Source organism: Coffea eugenioides, chromosome 8 (assembly GCF_003713205.1).
Source record: "Coffea eugenioides isolate CCC68of chromosome 8, Ceug_1.0, whole genome shotgun sequence".
NCBI lineage: Eukaryota > Viridiplantae > Streptophyta > Magnoliopsida > Gentianales > Rubiaceae > Coffea > Coffea eugenioides.
The window spans coordinates 32,961,987-32,979,871 of NC_040042.1; the positions used below are offsets into that span (position 1 = coordinate 32,961,987).

Here is a 17,885-nt window from a genome sequence, read left to right on the forward strand (position 1 = left end):
GAGGATTTTTGGTGGCCGGAGAGGTCACCGGCGGTGGCGGTCGGCGGCGGCGGCGCCACCGGCAGCCTCCATGGCCACTAGCTGAAGAAGCTTCAGCTGGCCGAACAAGAAGAAGAGGAAACGGATGGGGAGAAGGAGAAAGAAAAGAAAGAAAAGAAAAGAAGAAGAAAAAGGAAATGGGCTATTTGTTTTAGGTGGGCTTGTGGTTATTTTGGTTGGGTTTGGGGAATGGACTTTTGTTTTATTTCTTTTGGGTTTCGTTTGGGCTAGAAGGTCAGAGCCCATGCCTTTATTTTGGTTGGATCTGAGTGACAAAAGACGGGCTGGCCTTGTGTTTTGGTTTGGACTTTCGGTTGGGCTTAGGTAGTTTTCGGCCCAAAGAAATAGAGAATGGCCCAGTGGCCGGTTTTCTTAAGAAGATCTGATTACGATTTGCACTTTAGCCCCTGATCTTTGGGATATTTTTACTTCGGCCCAGAACATTTTAAAATTCTTTCACTTTGGTCCTTAAATTAATTGCATTTTGGTCCCTGAATTTTATCTTTCATTTAATTTTGACCCCTGAACTTTGGAAAATATAATTTTTGTTCCCCAAAAGTTTTTCAGTTTTTGCAATTCAGTCCCTGATGAATTTTGACTCTCTTTATTATGATTGTTTCTTTTCTTTAATAGCTAATTATGTTACTTTTGAGTATGTTCAATTTGTAATTTTTAGATATTCTTAAATTTATTTACGTTTGACATATTGAGGTGAATTTTCATTATTATTAGTTTTTTTCAATTAAATTGGTGCAATGATTCTTTTGTTCATTGTGAGTATAAATAGGACAATTTGACTCCATTTAGTCACCACTTCAAACGGGAGGTACCCCTATTTTTATTATTTCAATGTCAATTACGTGCTCTTATGTGCTCTTATGTGTTCCTATGTGTTTATATTTTTATATGCTTTATTTATTTGATTTAAATATTCATTCAAATTTTCTTACGTATGTTTTAGTTAATTTTTTACAATGATTCAAGAGGCATTTAAATACCTCAAAAATGTAATAGATAGGATAATTAGATTTGTTTTATTATATTTTTCCCTTCTAGATTGTAGTTAGGCGCTCCCCGATGTAATAGATAGGTTGCGTGTTTATGTGGCTTATGTGTTATGTGTTTTATCCGCTTTTCTTAGGATTTTGGCATCTAGATATTATGTTTACGTGTTATGTGCTACGTGCTCTTATGTGTTTATTTGTTTTAATTTATGCTTTATTTGCTTCACTATGAATTGTTAATGCATAACGTCACCACACTAGTCCAACGCTAGTTGTGGCTTCTCTCTTCGCTTACTTGCTAGTCCAACGCTAGTAAGGATTTTTAGAAATGGGTTAGTCCAACGCTAGACCCTTTAGGCCGTCTTGCGTTAGATTCATCTTTGTGTGCTATTCACTACATCTTCATGCATATTTTTAGGATCTTTTCTCATTTGCATGATATTTCTTATTATATTATCCCCTACCCGCTATAGGTGCTAATCATGTCATTTAGAATTGCATCTCATTTAAGCTAGTTCATTTGCTTGTTCATGTTAAAATAATTATTTTTCAAACATGGGAAATGGGTGATTATAACTTTCTAGTTTAAGTACCCTATTAATCCATGTATAAGAAAATTATGTCACGAGTTTTGCCTCCCGTACCCTTTATGTTGCATTCTCCTTTTCTTTGATCACTTATATATATGTATATAATTTAATTTTTTTCTTTTATTTTAATTTCATCATTTGCATATTGTGACACTTTCAAGGAATCATTTTGGCCTTCGCAATTAATGCGATTGGTTCAATTAAACCCCTTGAATGAACATTTTGTCCCTTTCGATATATTTAGATTTGCATCCATATAGGAAACATCCAAATATGATAAAATTAAGGGTTAGATTAGGAAAATTTTGACTAAACCTCGCAACTAGCTTAGACTAGGTTGAAAGGGTGCCTTAGGTTTGAGTCAATTGAACCTTTGCCTTCCCTTTCTTCAACCGTGACTCCCGAACCCATTTTCTCTTGTTTTCAAAGACCTGGAGTTGTCAAAAAGGGTTTTATTTTATTTTACTTTATTTTTGGGTGACTTGGTACACCAAAACTCCATACCAAGTGGCGACTCCTATTTTTTTCTTAAAAACCCTTTTAGACTAAATTTTGGACCCAAATTGTCGCATTCTTTTAAGTCCCATTCTAGGTCCCTTTTCACTTATTTTTAAATGAAAATCAGATCTTTTATAAATCCCTATTTTTATTCTTATTTTTCCATCGCGAAAAAATGGGGCGCGACAACCAGTACAAACACAGATTTGATTACAAGGTTTGCGGAAACATCGTACAACTACAAATCAAAAATTTACATTAAAAGGAACAATTTGGATCATCTTCTTCCCCTGCAAACTTCAACTTGGTAAGGGCCAGGTGTTTGCAAGCACCTTGTATTTGTCGAAAACTGACAAGATTTCCCTTTTTTTGGCCCCAACTCATCAAAATTAAAAAAATCAATATCCATGTTAAAAAGAGCAATTTCCCTAGCAACTTATTAACCCATTTTTTGCTGCGAATGTCTTTCTCCAATTCTTTAACTTTTTCCTTCAATTTTGTTACCTTTCTTTCATTTCTTCTTGCTATTTCTTCATATTCATCTCTGTCCTTTTCAGTTGCATTAATCTTTCGAAGAAGGCCAGGTATAATTTCTGTAGCCCGTCGGCACATCTCCTCATCGATCCATGCCCAATATCCGCAGCAACCTTCAGCGCACACAGCAAACCTTCGTCCAGGATTTTTTGAAGTCCATGAAGTAATCACTCTAGTCTCTTTCTCACATCTGCACACCGGTAGAGGGGAACTGCTCATTCTTCGCATTTTCAACTCCAACTTTGAATTGCTGCAGACTTTGTTGCTCTAACTTAAGGTAAGAGAAGAAGCTACCTTTTTACTCTCTCTTTGTTTGGTCAACCATCCTTAAGAGACTATAGTGCCCTTCATATTTGTGCGCGCATCTCACGAGATGAAGCTTCCCGTCATAGTTAACTGCTGGATTTGACAGAAGGGCCACGAATATGCCATTTTGTTAGATCGAGGGCCAAAACCGTTTCTTTAATTGTTGGAGGGCCAAAACTTTACCTGAGTAAGAGTTAGAGGGCCATTGGGACTCTTTTCCCTTTTTTGTATGAGAGGTTTGTTAATTGGGTGGGGCATTAGTCCAATTGAACCTCAATTGCCCCAAGCCTAGTGAATTTTAGTTGGGCTTTAATTTAGGCCCAACCATCGGCAACCCTTATCCAAGTGAAAGTTTAGTCCAATTTTTTAGGAGTCAAATCTCCACTCCAGACGTGTAATCACCATACCGTAATCATTAATCACAATTAATTCCCTTAAAGTATATCTCATTTTTCATTTTACCCCCTAATCATTTTTTTGTTTCACTTCGTCCCTCATTGGACAAAATTATCCCTCTCTTATTTTAAACTCTTAGTTTTCTCTTTTATTTTTTTTCCTTTCCCCTGTTGTGCTCTTTTATTTTCTTTTTTCATCTTTTTTCTTTCTTTAATTCTTCCTCTTTCCCATAAAAATCTTCATCTTAATGATTGAAATTAAAAAAGAGGAATTACAAAGATCTATCTTCTCCTTAAATGATTAAAAAATGTTTAAATCACTTTCCTATAATACAATTTTTTTAGCCTTTCAATTCTTTTAATTTTGATTTTTCTTCTTTACTTTCTAGTTTCTCATTTTTTTTCTCAAGAAAATATCATAAGATGAAATTGTGACCTGATTAATAATCATCAATTGAAATTTGTGACACGTGGCATCATACAAAAAATCAAAATTAGTTTTTGATGCCTTTTAAACCTTTACCTAGAAGTGCAATTACAAGCTCAAAATAAAAATTTTCGTTGAGATGGAGTTTTCTATTGGCAAGGACGAAAGAGAGAAGAAAGAGAAAAAGAAATAAAAGAGAGGAAAAAAGATAAATGAAAAATCAAAATAATGGAAGCATAATTTTGTCCTATAGGGGGTTAAGTGAGCAAAATTAAAAGTTAGGGGGTAAAATGATAAATGAGATATACCTTAAGGGGATTAATTGTAGTTAACCCTTTTTTTAAAGTTTTTTTAGTATAAGTGGAAGGTCTTGATAGGAGGTTTCGAATTCAAAATCTCTCACTTACACTCTCTCCTCCTGTATCGCTTAACCTATTTTTCTTCCTGCCACACCCTAATCATGATTGATTTTCACAGTGCAAACGATCTTGTCCTTGTAAACAACCCAATTTTAGAATTAGGCAGCTCCATCATTCGAATTGTATCCTGAAAAACGTCCTCAATAGTGACCAGCCCAAGTCTCCTAGAATGGGGCACTAGAGAGAGTGACAGTCCCGTCGTGAGGGTTGTGAATAGTACATATATCCTACAAGGATGAAAAAGGATGGCAGTTTGCAAGTTAGAACATTTCAAAACAAGCAAAATTATGGATTTTCATATTACAATAAAAGTATGAAATTTGGGTGCGTAGAAAGTAGATATGTTGAGACATTAAAGGAGGACCACGATCTGGACTATGTTAGTTTAAAAAATCAAGAAATGAAGAAGAACAAGTATTTTAGAATAGATATCAATGCTATAGAGCTAAAATAGTTTCCAAGCAAGCAGCAACTGGCCCAAGGTAGTGAGATGGCACAATACAACAAGCATGCTCCATCTGGAAATGGAATTTGACAGGGATACCATGTTTTCATGCAATTTCAACCCTATAGATTGTAATGAATAACCCTATCGATTATATTGATGACTATTATAGTGTGAAAACTTATTTTAGACATTATGACCCATGCATGCTATCTGTGAATATTGAACCACAACTCCTACCAACATATGGAAGGATATCAAGAAGACCCAAGAAATAGAGGAGGAAATCTTGTGTTGAGCTATAGCAAACAAAAGAGAAAATGAAGAAAGTGAGAAGATTTAAACAAATCCGTAAGTACGCATACTGTGGTGAGAGAGAGGTCATAACTCAAGGACATGCAAACTTTGGTAGGAAACTAATGCGGTAGCAAGTAAGAGGAATATGAAACTAGTCAAGAGACTCAAACAAGCCAAGATGTAAGTCTTTCACAAAAAAAAAAAAGAAAAAGAGATGAATTGATTGAAGTATAAAGTATAGGTGGCTTATCACAAATAGATCTTAATAGAGTGATCAAGAAGATATGTAAGTAAACTACTACTAAATTATTTCAATTCCATTAGATGTCTGTTTGCATTAATGCTTATAATTAATATATTATGTTTCAGGTTAGAAGTGTTGGTTCAAATGCAAAGAAAACTATAAGCAAATTAGCAAAAAATCTACAATTTGTTTAAGATTTATTCTCAATTCTTATTCTTACTAACATACTAATTGTGTGGATTAATTAGTATTACTAATGGCAACAAAAGAAATGAAAAGAAAGACAAATCATCAAAAAAAGGCCCGGAAACTACCCTTTGCCCCTGTTGCTAAACCAAACTTGTACAAAGTTTTTAGTATTCCAAATCCTCATATGACACATAGCAGATGGCCAATTCTATTTGTAAGTGTACATTTTAAAATCAAAGATGTGCAAATCCATTTTAAATTTCAAATAACTCTTGACTAAGTATTAGTGGGGAACATGTTGTGGGACCTAATGAAAAAGAAAAAGTAAAATGAATGGCGATTTTTCTAGCAGGAAGAGTAATGCTGGATGCTACTATTTTTCTAGTGATGTTGTAGTTTTTGTTTAATGTGCACTTCCAAATTAATGAACTTTTGTGTATTGTAATGTTGAAACTAATACAACTGGAATTTTGGGCAAGAAAAACATGCCTTTTGAAGTTCGTAATGAATTCAGAGTTTTCATATTAATAAAAAAAGAGTTTTACATATCAGTATGTTATCACTTGATTTGATTCCAGCAAAATCAAAGAAAATTCATTGATTGTCCACTCTCACCCACAATTGGATAGGTTGGCAAAGATTACAGTTATATTGTAAAATAGATTGGAGATTAGTTTTGCACACGAGTTATAAATTGGAAATCAAAACTGCTTCTTGCAAAAAAATTTTTTCCCTCCGTGCAAATGTGCAGGTAAAACGTAGACTACTACAAAACTTCTCAGCCATCCCAACCCCCCAACCACTGGCCAATGGCTCAGTGGCCATCAGGGAGGGATTAAGTCCCTCCTTGGGCTGTTGGCAGCAGCGAAAAAAATCTAAAAATTGTGTCATAACATTCCTTTAGTCTAGTTGGGTCTATATACCCTCTAACCCCTATAACAGCCTCCTTAGGTTCCCCCTCCCCCTTAGAATAAGATAGAGTAGGTTATACACACGTATCATTGCGGACAAAAAAAAAAAAAAATCCCAAACCGCCCCTCCCCCCCCCCCCCCCCCCAAAAACCCCACAACACACACACACACACAAAAACAACGCAAAGGAAACAGGACCTGCCTTCGCTGCTGCGTGGTACTAGCAGAATAGTGAGGAAGAGCCCAAAGCAGGAGCCGCAACAAATTCTCAGTCTCCGTATCCTTCCCCAACCAACCCCCCCCCCCCCCCCTCCCAAACAACAAAAAAAAAGGGGAAAAAAGCACTTCTGATTAAAGAATGATGCAAAGGCTGAAACTTTTATCGCCATTGAAGCAGTCTTTACGAAGAAATGGCTCTTTGTTCAATCAAACCAGAACTGGTTTTGCCCTTCCCAGCTATACCCTTCTCGACTGTCATCAAGAGCAGGTCTGTTTCTCTCAAGTCTTTAAACTTTTTGGAACATGGGTTTGTTTGTGGCGTGATTTTTATCTCAATATAAGTGCAAATTTTCAAGAAATTGGCATTCTTGATTTATTGTACTTTGCATTTCTGCTGCCTGCCCGTTTTGTTTAAGTTCATGAAGTTTCAATTTTTTTTTAAAAATTCCACTTTGTTGAGCATTTTTGAGGGCTATGGATGGATAAATGTTGAACTTGGATGTTTAATTGTCAGGTTTTGGTAGAAGGAAGAGCTAAGTCCAGAGCAGCTGTACTCAACAGGCCTTCTTCACTAAACGCTCTTACTACTGATATGGTCCGTAACTCTTTTATTTCATAATGTTTTTGTGCTTATATGTTAGTTAGGACATTTGAGGATTGTATATGTGGATTTTGTTCTTTTTTATCTTTACTATGTTATTAGACCCCAGTGCTAAACTTCCTGCACTGATTTTCATGGTAGGCTGCTAGGTTAAATAGATTGTACGAGTCTTGGGAAGAAAATACAGATATTGGATTTGTCATAATGAAGGTAATGGATACTACGGACCCCTTTTTTATCTTTGCTTCGTGGTATTTTGGAATCCAATTATTGGAAGATGAGTTGAAAGCTGGATATTGACGTAATCCTTGAACTTATTGAAGGGTAGTGGCAAGGCATTCTGTTCAGGTGCGGATATGGTGCTGCTTCATCAGTTGATTAATGAAGGTTGGTCACCATTTTGTTAATAGGCTTTCTGTGGATTTTTCCTGAATTTTTTGGAGTTTCTTAGGCCCTGTTTGATAACCCAATTCAGCACTTAAACTTAATGGGCTCATATCTTAAAATGTTCAGACGCATTTGATAACAAAAAATTGAACATCTGAATTAATTAAGTGGCACTGAATTTCCTAGGCAAAACTTGTTCCCAAAAATAAGTGATAAGTTATTTACTTATTACTGAATGTGATATACATCCAAATGTATTAGATTTAATACTTAACAATTCAATAAATTAATGGATTCAGATTTCAGATTTCAGTGTGCAGACTTCAATTTTATCAAACACACCCTTAGTCTTGTTAGTTGATGTTTTATGATAGATTTCATTGATTGATCATGGATGCTTAACTTTTGTTTCTTTGCTGGTTGCTTGGCATCGAGCTTAGGGAAGTCAATATAAATGATGCTCTCTTTCTGGTATTGCTGGTGCACAGCATAATGCCCTTTCTACTAGTATGGATGCATGGATGGAGTTTTTTGCTGTTGATATTTAGGCGTGATGGGAAATTTTTAAGTGCTTGTCATTCATCACCTTTGTTACGTATGGTGCACCTTTGCATTTCACTGTTCATCAAAATATTGATACATGACCTTTTGCATTAGGATACATTTGTAGGGATATGTTGTGGTCTCACATGTTTGTATTTGGATTTAATGTCTTCAGGCATGCAGATTGTATTGTCTGTCACATTCCACTGACCATTTTGGTTTCATCAGTTTCTGAAATTCAGAATAGTAGTCGCAGATTCTGTGTGGTCATTTTGAAGAAGTTCTAGGATAGGCGCATTTGAGGAAAATAATTATATGACCAATTTATATAGATTCCATTGGTTTGATAACATGTCAATCGCACTACTTTCTGGTAGGTCCTGAAGTTTGTGAAACATACCACCAGTCAGATTTCATTAATATGATTGATCTGATTTCGATTTCTGATGTAACTTGTTAGTTGGTGCTTTTCCTTCTTATGCCCTGTTGTGCTGTTACTTAGGATCTAACAATTAAGACTGCAAAACTAGAATCTAAAAATGTTTTTGTTGTGTGCTTTTGTAGTTGAAAAAGAACTGAATTGTTGGATGCTTGCAATGCTGTCTTTAAACTTCAGATAAAATGTCTTTTCATCTAAGTTCTGGATAAATTTTGAAAGAAAAGTTACACAAACACATTCACTGCTCAAAGTTATACTCAGTTATCAGATATATTGACACCCCACCATCACAACTCTGGCATTGAAACTTTGTAATGATACACTTTTACTTGAGAAGTGTAAAACCTGTAAAATATGTCACTTTGTGTTGTGATTATACTTGGTTGTGATGTGCTCTGCAGCTAAAAAGATTTTCTTTACTATGAATATTTGCAGGAAAGCTTGAAGAATGTAAAACTTTCTTTCAGACTGTCTATAATTTCGTCTATCTCCTAGGAACGTATTTCAAGCCAAACGTGAGTATCCCATTCCTTCTGTTTTACATAGTTTGGTCTTTGTTTTCTTGGTTTGATAGGCCAAAATTATTTATGTCATCTAAAAGAAAAGGAGTTGCTGCCCATGTAAAAGATATTATTCATTTAAATGCCGCATTGCCTCTCAAAAAGGAGAAAAACTGCCAACAAGATAATCATCAGTTAACTCCTCATCAAAGAGCTAAGAGTGGATATTTTCTTGGTTTCTCTATTGTCTTTCCTTGAAAAATTAGAGATGATGGCTATCCTTTTTCTTTTTCCTTCTGTTAAATATGGGGACTAGAGAGTCATTCTGCCAATTTTTAAAATGCTACTGAAGATTGCATCCCTTTAATATTTTAGGCTTGTGTGTTAAGAATTTCTGCAATCTAAAACTATTTGCTCTAATGTGGCTACATATTTTCGAAGGTGCACAAGGGTGGTCATTGGTGTGGCTAATGAGGCTAAATTTTTCTTGTTTATATGAGCTGAGAGAGACAACATTTAGCTAAAATAAGATATGGTTAACGTTCAACTTCTGCGAATTACAAAAGAAAGCTCCTTTTGTGAGAAGATCACTGTCTGCAGTTCTTAGGTTAATCTATTACCTTAAGTTTCTGAGAATTTTTTTTTTCCTTTTCGTGGATACAAGTCTCCCATCAAGGTGGTTGTTTGTCTCTCATTTGAACTTATCTGTCATGTTACATGTGTTTATTCTTCTGAATATCTTTGTTTGGAGTTTGTGGTGGTATTGAGGAATTATATATACTTGTCCAGGTGGCTATTTTGGATGGCATCACAATGGGAAGCGGGGCAGGTATTTCGCTCCCTGGAATGTATCGCGTTGTGACTGATAAGACAGTATGAACAATTTCTTTAGCAAACCTACACATGATTTAAATACTGTTCTTAAAGTAATTCTGGTTAGTCATTTAGTAGGTATAGCCATTCTTCCCTTAAAGCATATCCCCATATATTCTGAGGATGCTTTGCCTCATATGAACATACAACAGTGTACAATGACTAAATACTCATAATATGTTGTGTAATATCTTAAGTTTAAGCTTTCTTTTTGGTTACTTAAATTGTGAAACAGTTGAAGTTTATATGGTTGACATTTAGAGACACTGTACCTACTTACATGTATAAATGCAACCTGACTACTAAATCTTTGTGAATGTATACATATTTTTGTCGCTTGATCAGAGCATTAGCAGGCTGTCCATTTGAGTAAAGGAAACTGTGTATAAGCAGTTGTCTGGTTGTCTCCAGCTGCATTTTGTTGAATAAGCTTAATTATGACCTCATAGCATTTATGTAGCATAGTCATATGACCAATTTTGACCACCAAACACTGACGTGTACATGCAAGTTGTTAACCTTTGTGAAAAGTTGCTACCCAGTACATTAGCAAGCAGAAAGAAAACATGTCTTTGAATGGCAATTTAGACATGTATAAGGGCTTAAAGGAAGAACAGGTGATGGTATAATGCTGTGGTTTATATCCTACCTGGTAGGCTTCTGATTAGACTCCAATGCATTTGGTTTTGCTATAGAATGTAGTGCATGTTAGACTCCAATACAATTGGTATAGTGCTGTGGTTTATATCCTACATGGTAGGCTTCTGATTAGAATCCAATGCAATTGGTTCTGTTATAGAATGTAGTGCATGTGGAAATTGGTAAAGGACAACTCACAAATTGGATGGATTGCTGCTTTTGAGCTATTACTTATATAAAATAACCAGTTAATAGTCACCTCTAGAATATTATGAACTTTTCCTGGATGTGTAATGCCATTAGCTTTGTCGTGATTTAGTACTTTTATAGTACCCTCAATGGTTGCGTGTGCTTTCCATAGTAATAATCAATATAGAGCCCAATTGGTTACATCCTATCAAAAATTTAATCTGAAAGTGTGCCCCATATTATGAAATCAATGTCCTTGACTGCTTTATCCTTGTACCTCAGCCAGTGAGAATGCTACTTCTGGTCTGACTTGCATGTCTTAATCATGCTCTATTGGTCTAGTTTATCTTACCTTTGATGGGTAATAATCTTTTTGATAAGCCAAAGTGACATGTTTCTTTTTTGAGAAAACCTGATAATTGCTTCTATATGAAAAATACAAGGACATGTTTTTCTGTTTATGAGCTATGTTAGGCATCTTCAATCCGTAATTTTCTAATGATTTACCATGTCTCTTTTGGTGGCCTGAATAGTTGTTTTTACTTCATTTATGTGATGGATGGGTCATTAGGGGTTTTGTTCTCTAACAAGGTTAGTTAGTCATATTTCCCTGTGATTAAATATCTCTTTGATAACTATACAGTGAAAAAATCCATGTTGTACGGAAAGATTGTATCCTAAATTTACATTATCCTTGTTCCAAGTTGAGGATGAATTGTTCATCTATGTGAAGGATTGTCATTTACCTTTTTTTTTTTGTTTTATATGAGATTTAGAGAAGGAAATGTGAGCTAAGAGGGAAAGCAACTTATCCAATTTTAGTTCCCCTTTCTGCGTCCTTATCATATGGATGGAATTGAGGCAACTATATCTATTTTCACTTTCTCTTCATTTTTGACCAATCAAACTGAATATAAAGTCATAGGATGCAAGAAAAGAAACTTTAGCTTGTAAGTTTGAAAAGTTTCTCTTTTCTGAAATGATGCTAATTTTTAAAAGGATCAATTGCAGGTTTTTGCTACGCCGGAGGCTCAAATTGGTTTCCATCCTGGTGCAGGGGCTTCCTATTATCTTTCTCGTCTTCCTGGTTATTTAGGTAGCTAGAGGATTGCTCTTCATAATGTGTGAGAAATTTTCTATTAGCCTAAAATTAGTTGGACAGACCTTGTCTTGTTCTTCTACAATTGAGATTTGTTTGGGGAAAGAGGGGGACATGTTTGGGCTGGACATTTTTGAATTGCTGCAGAAGTGCAGTTCTAGATTGAGGATAACATAAAGTAATTTACTTTATCTGGGCAACTATTTTTCTGGCACTTGAGAATGTCTTTAAATGCAAGCATGCGGCATTTTTAAATTGATTTGCAAATGCTTACAGCTTTGCTCTTTGAAATGTTCAATATCGTAGGCTCAAGATTGAGAGAGGAAGACTGCATTGTAAAATCATAGTCAACCTATAAGCTTATTGCGTTGTGCCAAATTTTGGCGCACTGACAAATCAGGGTCAGCTCTATATTGTACAGGGTTTTAAAAGACGAAAGCCATTGATGGAAAAGGGTTTGAGAAGTTGTAAACTGACTATTTGACAATGTAATTCTTGGTATTGAGAGGCTTTGATGGAAGTCTGAAAGACAACAATTGGAAAGCGACAGAAAAGGGAAGGTCCAAAAGAAAGATGCCAAGTCCTAAAATAGTTATTTGACTGAGGAAGGTTGTTAGATTATGTCAGATTGTGAATTTGTCTTATCTCCTAATTACTTTCTTATATTTCATAGCAAAGAAAAAGAACAGTTGTGACCAATCCTCTGAGAGGGAAGCATCCTGGGACATGAAGTGTTTTCTTGAGAAATATTATTGCACAAGTAGACGATATTGAGGGATTTCTTTTATGAGGGCTTATATTATCAGGATTCTGTGCTGTGGTCATTGCCTACCGCAGCTGTCCTGCCTCTGTCCTGGATGAGTACCCAAGTCAAGGTTGATGGTCAGATTTTCTGCATCATATGCCTTGATGGATGAAAATAGACTGCTGGTGTAGTTGCTTCTTGTCTATATTTCTAGTACATTCTACAAATCCAGATAAGATATTAATAACTTAGCTCTGCCTTTACCATAAAGCAATTTTTTTGTAGCTCTGCCTTTACCAGAAAGCAATATATTTTTTTTTTGCTCTGACAGTGTGGTCTGAACTACTTAAGATCAATTTACACCTTGTTTTCTTTACCCACCGTTAAACTACTCAACTAAAATTCTCTTTTCCAAGGCCATTTTATGTTTCCACTCTTTTTGAGGTTGTTTTAAGTTCAAAACAACTTAGATTCCTCATGATTTAATATCTCTTTATTCAAAGTAATTGGATTCTTTTGGCATTGTGAACATATTTAGATCCTTGAGTTCTGAGATCCTTGTAATTTGTACTTGTGACTTTTATGAGTATTCGCCTGGGTATTGATGCTCCTCAGAGTAGAACAGTGGTGTAATGAATAGTTTGATGGATTTTCTTGTTTCCTTTGTAGATGTTCTGTTGCTAAATATCACAGGTTATGTCTGCTAGGTTATGGATGGAAATTTCAGCAACTAAGGTTTGATTTTTACATGCAAAGTTCTCAGAAAGTTTGAAGCATCTTTTGCTTTGCAGGAGAATATTTGGCTCTGACAGGAGCAAAACTTAATGGTGTAGAAATGATAGCCTGTGGCCTTGCTACGCACTATTCTCTGAAAGAAGTAATCTTTTGTAATTAAGTGTGGGGCTTGTTTGCTTAAGTATCATTTCACATCATAAATTGATGCTTATTTATACATTTCTCTTCAGAGGCTTCCTTTGATTGAAGAACGCCTTGGTAAATTGAATACGGATGATCATACTGTGGTTGAAAATTCTCTTGCTCAATATGGTGATCTTGTCTACCCAGATAGGGGAAGCGTTCTTCACAAGTAATCCATTTTTTTCCAGAAACCTTTTCTTTTGAATTTCTTTTTCATTTATTTTTTATTCTTTTGTGAAAGTCGGGAAACTAACGCATAGCTAACATGCAAAGACCATCAACCCATGAATAAGGACAGTGAACCAATGACTAAATGAAAATACTCTAGTCCATATATTGATTCTGGCTCAGTTCCCAATTCAATTTTCTTCCGTCAACTCTGCTACGGCTCACAGGGAACATTTCATATCGATACTGACCTTCTGCACATCTACAAAGCTAGACAATTAGTTTCTGGATTCTAGGTGAAAGCTTTTGTCATTTTGTCTTTCCTAATTAACCCTTTCAATTGGCCGCTGAGATTTTCAGATTTTGTTTGTCATTTTTCTTTATTACCATTTGGTTAAGGGAATAGGGGATGACATGAACAGAATGCTTGGGATTTGACATTGGGGTGAAGAGGTTCCAATATATCATCTTCAGAAGTCCCAGAAAAGCCTTGCTTTATATTTACTGTGAACTTTTTTTTTTTTTTGAAATTTGTTTCTCCCTTTAAACTACAAGCAGTACCTTAATTATTTTTCATTGTTAGTCAAATTCTGAAATGAAAGTGGTATGACTTGGTGGGTTTGGCGAAAAGCTATTTTGAGATGTTCTTTTTTGGTCTTGGCTTTCAGCTTATTGTATGCTGAAAATAGCTGACTTTGAAAGTAGCCGTTGAGTTGCTTTTGGAAAGGGCTACGAACTTTTCGAACCATTTAATGGAAAAGGAGGATTAGTTTTATCTGCCAATTGCTTTATAATCAGCTTAAAGCGAATGAGAACAATCCCAAGATTAGACTTGCTAGTAGCCAATGGACATTTATGAGCTTCTAGATGCCCATTTCCATCCTTGCGCTCTGTATCCTATATGTTAATGACCATGTTGTTGTTGAACTACTACATGCTGGAGGTCTTTCCTGTGCTTGCTCAATACAGTTTATCAGGAAATCTATATGAAACTATAAGTAGCTATCCTGGTAGACATGCATCCTCCAGTGGTGGTATTGGAGGCCCCCAGGGGCATAAATGAGAAACCTTGAAACTTGCAAAGTAGTGAGGTTGGTTTTATACATGATAACTGTGACCTTCCCAGGTTGTAATGGACCCACTAATTGGAACTTTTTTGCTTTTGATAAATAATTCTTTGATTCTAACTTACAGCTATATATCTTGACTTGAGAGGCTAAAAGCCCAGATTGTGATTATCATACAGAAAGTTTTGCTGAAAACGAGTTAAAATATTTGGCTTTTCAGTCATGATTTTTCTCTAATTTACCCTCTTGCTTTCTCTCTCTACCTCTCACTTTCTCAGGTTAGAAAGAATAGACAAATGTTTCAGCCTGGATACAGTTGAGGAAATTGTAGATGCTTTGGTAAGTTCAGCACTTATATGTTGGTATATGGATACAAAATATCTGTCAATTTATTGGCAGGTTGTGAGCAAGAAGAATTAAAAACGGGCAATCTCTGAAAGATTGCATTTGCATTTAGTAATGTTTGATTTAACTTTGGAAAAAAAAAATGGACAAATTGGTGCTAAGAATTAAGAGTATGCATGAGTTTCTGGTCAACCAGGGTGTAGAGTTTGCAATGGTAAGCAAGTAGATAGCAATTAGATAATTGTGCTAACCCAGTGGGATGCTAGGCTTCTTGTAGCTTATCTAATGGGTTGCTGCACTACACATTAGCACCATTTTTCTGTTTGGAAAATGCTTCAAACCTCCAATTGATGGAACTAACTTCAAGGAATACATGGGGAGCTAATATGGGTTTTGTTAGCACTAAGTAATGCATGTTATTTCTCTTAGTTTTGCTCATCTCAATGTTTTCTTGAGAGGTAAACTTGATCCATATTTTTTGGTCATGGTTTTACCAGGAGCAAGGGGCAGCAGAATCTTTTGATGATTGGTGCGGTACAACTCTTAAAAAAATAAAGGAAGCATCTCCATTGAGCCTTAAAATCACTTTGCAATCGGTAAGCTGTTAATGTTTGCACTCTCTCATGGATTGACTTGCTGACTTCTATGCAAGAATGAAAGTTGAAACCCTTTGTTTCTCTTGCAATATTTAGATTAGAGAAGGTAGGTTTCAACCTCTTGATCAGTGTCTGGCTCGTGAATACCGGATATCCTTGAATTTCATTTCTAAACAAGTCTCTAATGATCTCTGTGAGGTATGATTTACTCCCACATTGCTCTTATCCAATTCATTGAACGCAGTTTTGTATCAATATTAATTCTGAACATAACATGTAGGGTGTTCGTGCAAGATTGGTAGACAAGGACTTTGCTCCAAAGGTATCTATTAATCTTACCTATGATACTTTCTTCTAGCCAAAATTGTTCTTCATTCTGTATCTGTTTACCAAGTAACGGAAAAAAGAAGAACGAGGAGATTAATATTAACCTTGAACTTTCAGTGGGATCCACCACATTTGGAAGATGTCACCAAGGACATGGTTGACTCACATTTTTTGCCTTTGGATGAATTTGAATCTGAATTAAACTTGCCTACATCAGTACGAGAACCATATGCATAGTCTCTCCTGAAACATCGATGCAGCGGTGAAATTTTTGGGGTTTTTCACAGCTATTCTACCTGATCCAATGGCTGAAAACGCTTCCATCTAGGAGTTTTGAGTTGATGGGTACCAACATCATCAGCTTCTCATCGTCAGGCGTTGCCTTCGTGGGTTTGGGATACTAAGGTGTCCTGGCAATTTTTTGTTGGTTAAAAGCGAAAAACCAACATTCTCCTACTGTGTCTTTACTAGTGACTCCTCCTTGAGTAGCATGAGTAGATTTTATTCATCAGCATTGTCTTTTCAGAATAGCATGAGATGTATCATCTATATGTGTGTGCTCATTTAGTTTGGGATACATCTTTAACATAGTTTTGCAAGCTGCGTCTCAATTGGTATGGTCTGTTAGATTATTGCATGTTCAGTTTCTTCTTTTGGTTCAATTTAGGTATCATACAACAGACATTTGCTCTAAATTGTCTTCATCCATAAATATACCTTGTAGTTACTATGCTGTAGGCTTGTAGTTGCAAATGCAATAGGAAAAATGCTGCATTTTGCATATGGAAATGTTCTTTGAAAGCTTGCATTTTGAGGGTTGTGCTATCATTTAAAGCATGGTTTTGTAAAAACCCCTACAATGCTAAGCTGAAATCATCATTCAGAATCTCAATCCAAAGAAATATTACAACAGGAAATTAAATTCCACAAGAATCAACTGCATTTAAGCTGTACTTTTTTTCCTCACTGAAATTGGATTTGATTGGTAATAGGATATTTGGAATTGTGATCTAAAATATGGGGATTCTGTTTTTGGACAAAATGTTTAACCTATATGTAATCTATAATAGAAAGAACATGTGAACTTTGTTTTGATTGTAAATATTGTTGACAATGGAGGATTTGCAAACAGTTTCTAAACACTGGCACATAGATATCTCACTAAGAGCTAACAAAGATTGTTGGGTCACTAGACGATTGACATTCTAAACTTCAATTCAAATCGAGCATAAAAAAGACAGATTTTTTTTTTGTTTGAAAATTATTGGCAAGAACTGCCTCAAGAAAAAAAAAAAGGAAAAAAGGTGAAAAAACTAGACTTGTTTAAACAAAACCAAGCCCAGCTGCCCGCTCAAGTTGGCCAGTATTTGTGGGTCATGCGTTATAGAATTTTGTGTTCTAGAACACGATATAATCTTTGAGCGTGTTAGGTGGGAAGTGATAGTTTTGACAGCCAATCCAGTCCATTACGAACGAAAATTGGACACAGCCGCTGAAAGTGTCATTATTCGGCCCCGTCAAATTTTCAGTATCCGGCTCTATTAGAGCTGCAAAGAAATTATTTGCTTACAGCCCATTAGACCTGCAAACGAATCAAGTTACTAATGAGCGCTCGTGAGTCGATTCGGTCAAAATTTGACTCAAAATCAAGTACAAAGAAACTCAATTCTTTAGTTCGCTAACCACTCGATTGTATGTATGTGTGTGTGTGTATAATTTTTTATTTTATTATTTTAAAAGTAAAATTTACTATTTTAGTCATTTTTTAAAAAATAAAATAATTATTTTTTTAATTTCTTTTTAAATTCAAGTAAGCTCAAGCTCAAGTTTGACTCGGCTCGAATTTGAGATCAAATTGAATTCAAACTTTATATTAAAAACTCATCGAGTTTAAATTTGAATTCGAATTTAATAAAATTGAATTGAGATTC

At 35.4% G+C, this 17,885-nt stretch overlaps 1 protein-coding gene across 1 annotated transcript; it reads left to right on the forward strand.

Annotated features, from left to right (window-relative positions):
• The first annotated feature begins 6,602 nt into the window (after positions 1-6,602).
• On the forward strand, positions 6,603-16,586 carry LOC113781649 (3-hydroxyisobutyryl-CoA hydrolase-like protein 2, mitochondrial). The gene is made up of 14 exons (XM_027327607.1): positions 6,603-6,786; positions 7,033-7,113; positions 7,261-7,329; positions 7,443-7,506; positions 8,924-9,003; positions 9,778-9,861; positions 11,701-11,785; positions 13,325-13,410; positions 13,499-13,620; positions 14,965-15,025; positions 15,529-15,627; positions 15,724-15,825; positions 15,908-15,949; positions 16,072-16,586. Exons 1-14 carry the CDS (start codon positions 6,658-6,660, stop codon positions 16,189-16,191), a joined length of 1,224 nt encoding a protein of 407 aa, XP_027183408.1. The 5' UTR covers positions 6,603-6,657; the 3' UTR covers positions 16,192-16,586.
• The last annotated feature ends 1,299 nt before the right edge of the window (positions 16,587-17,885 follow it).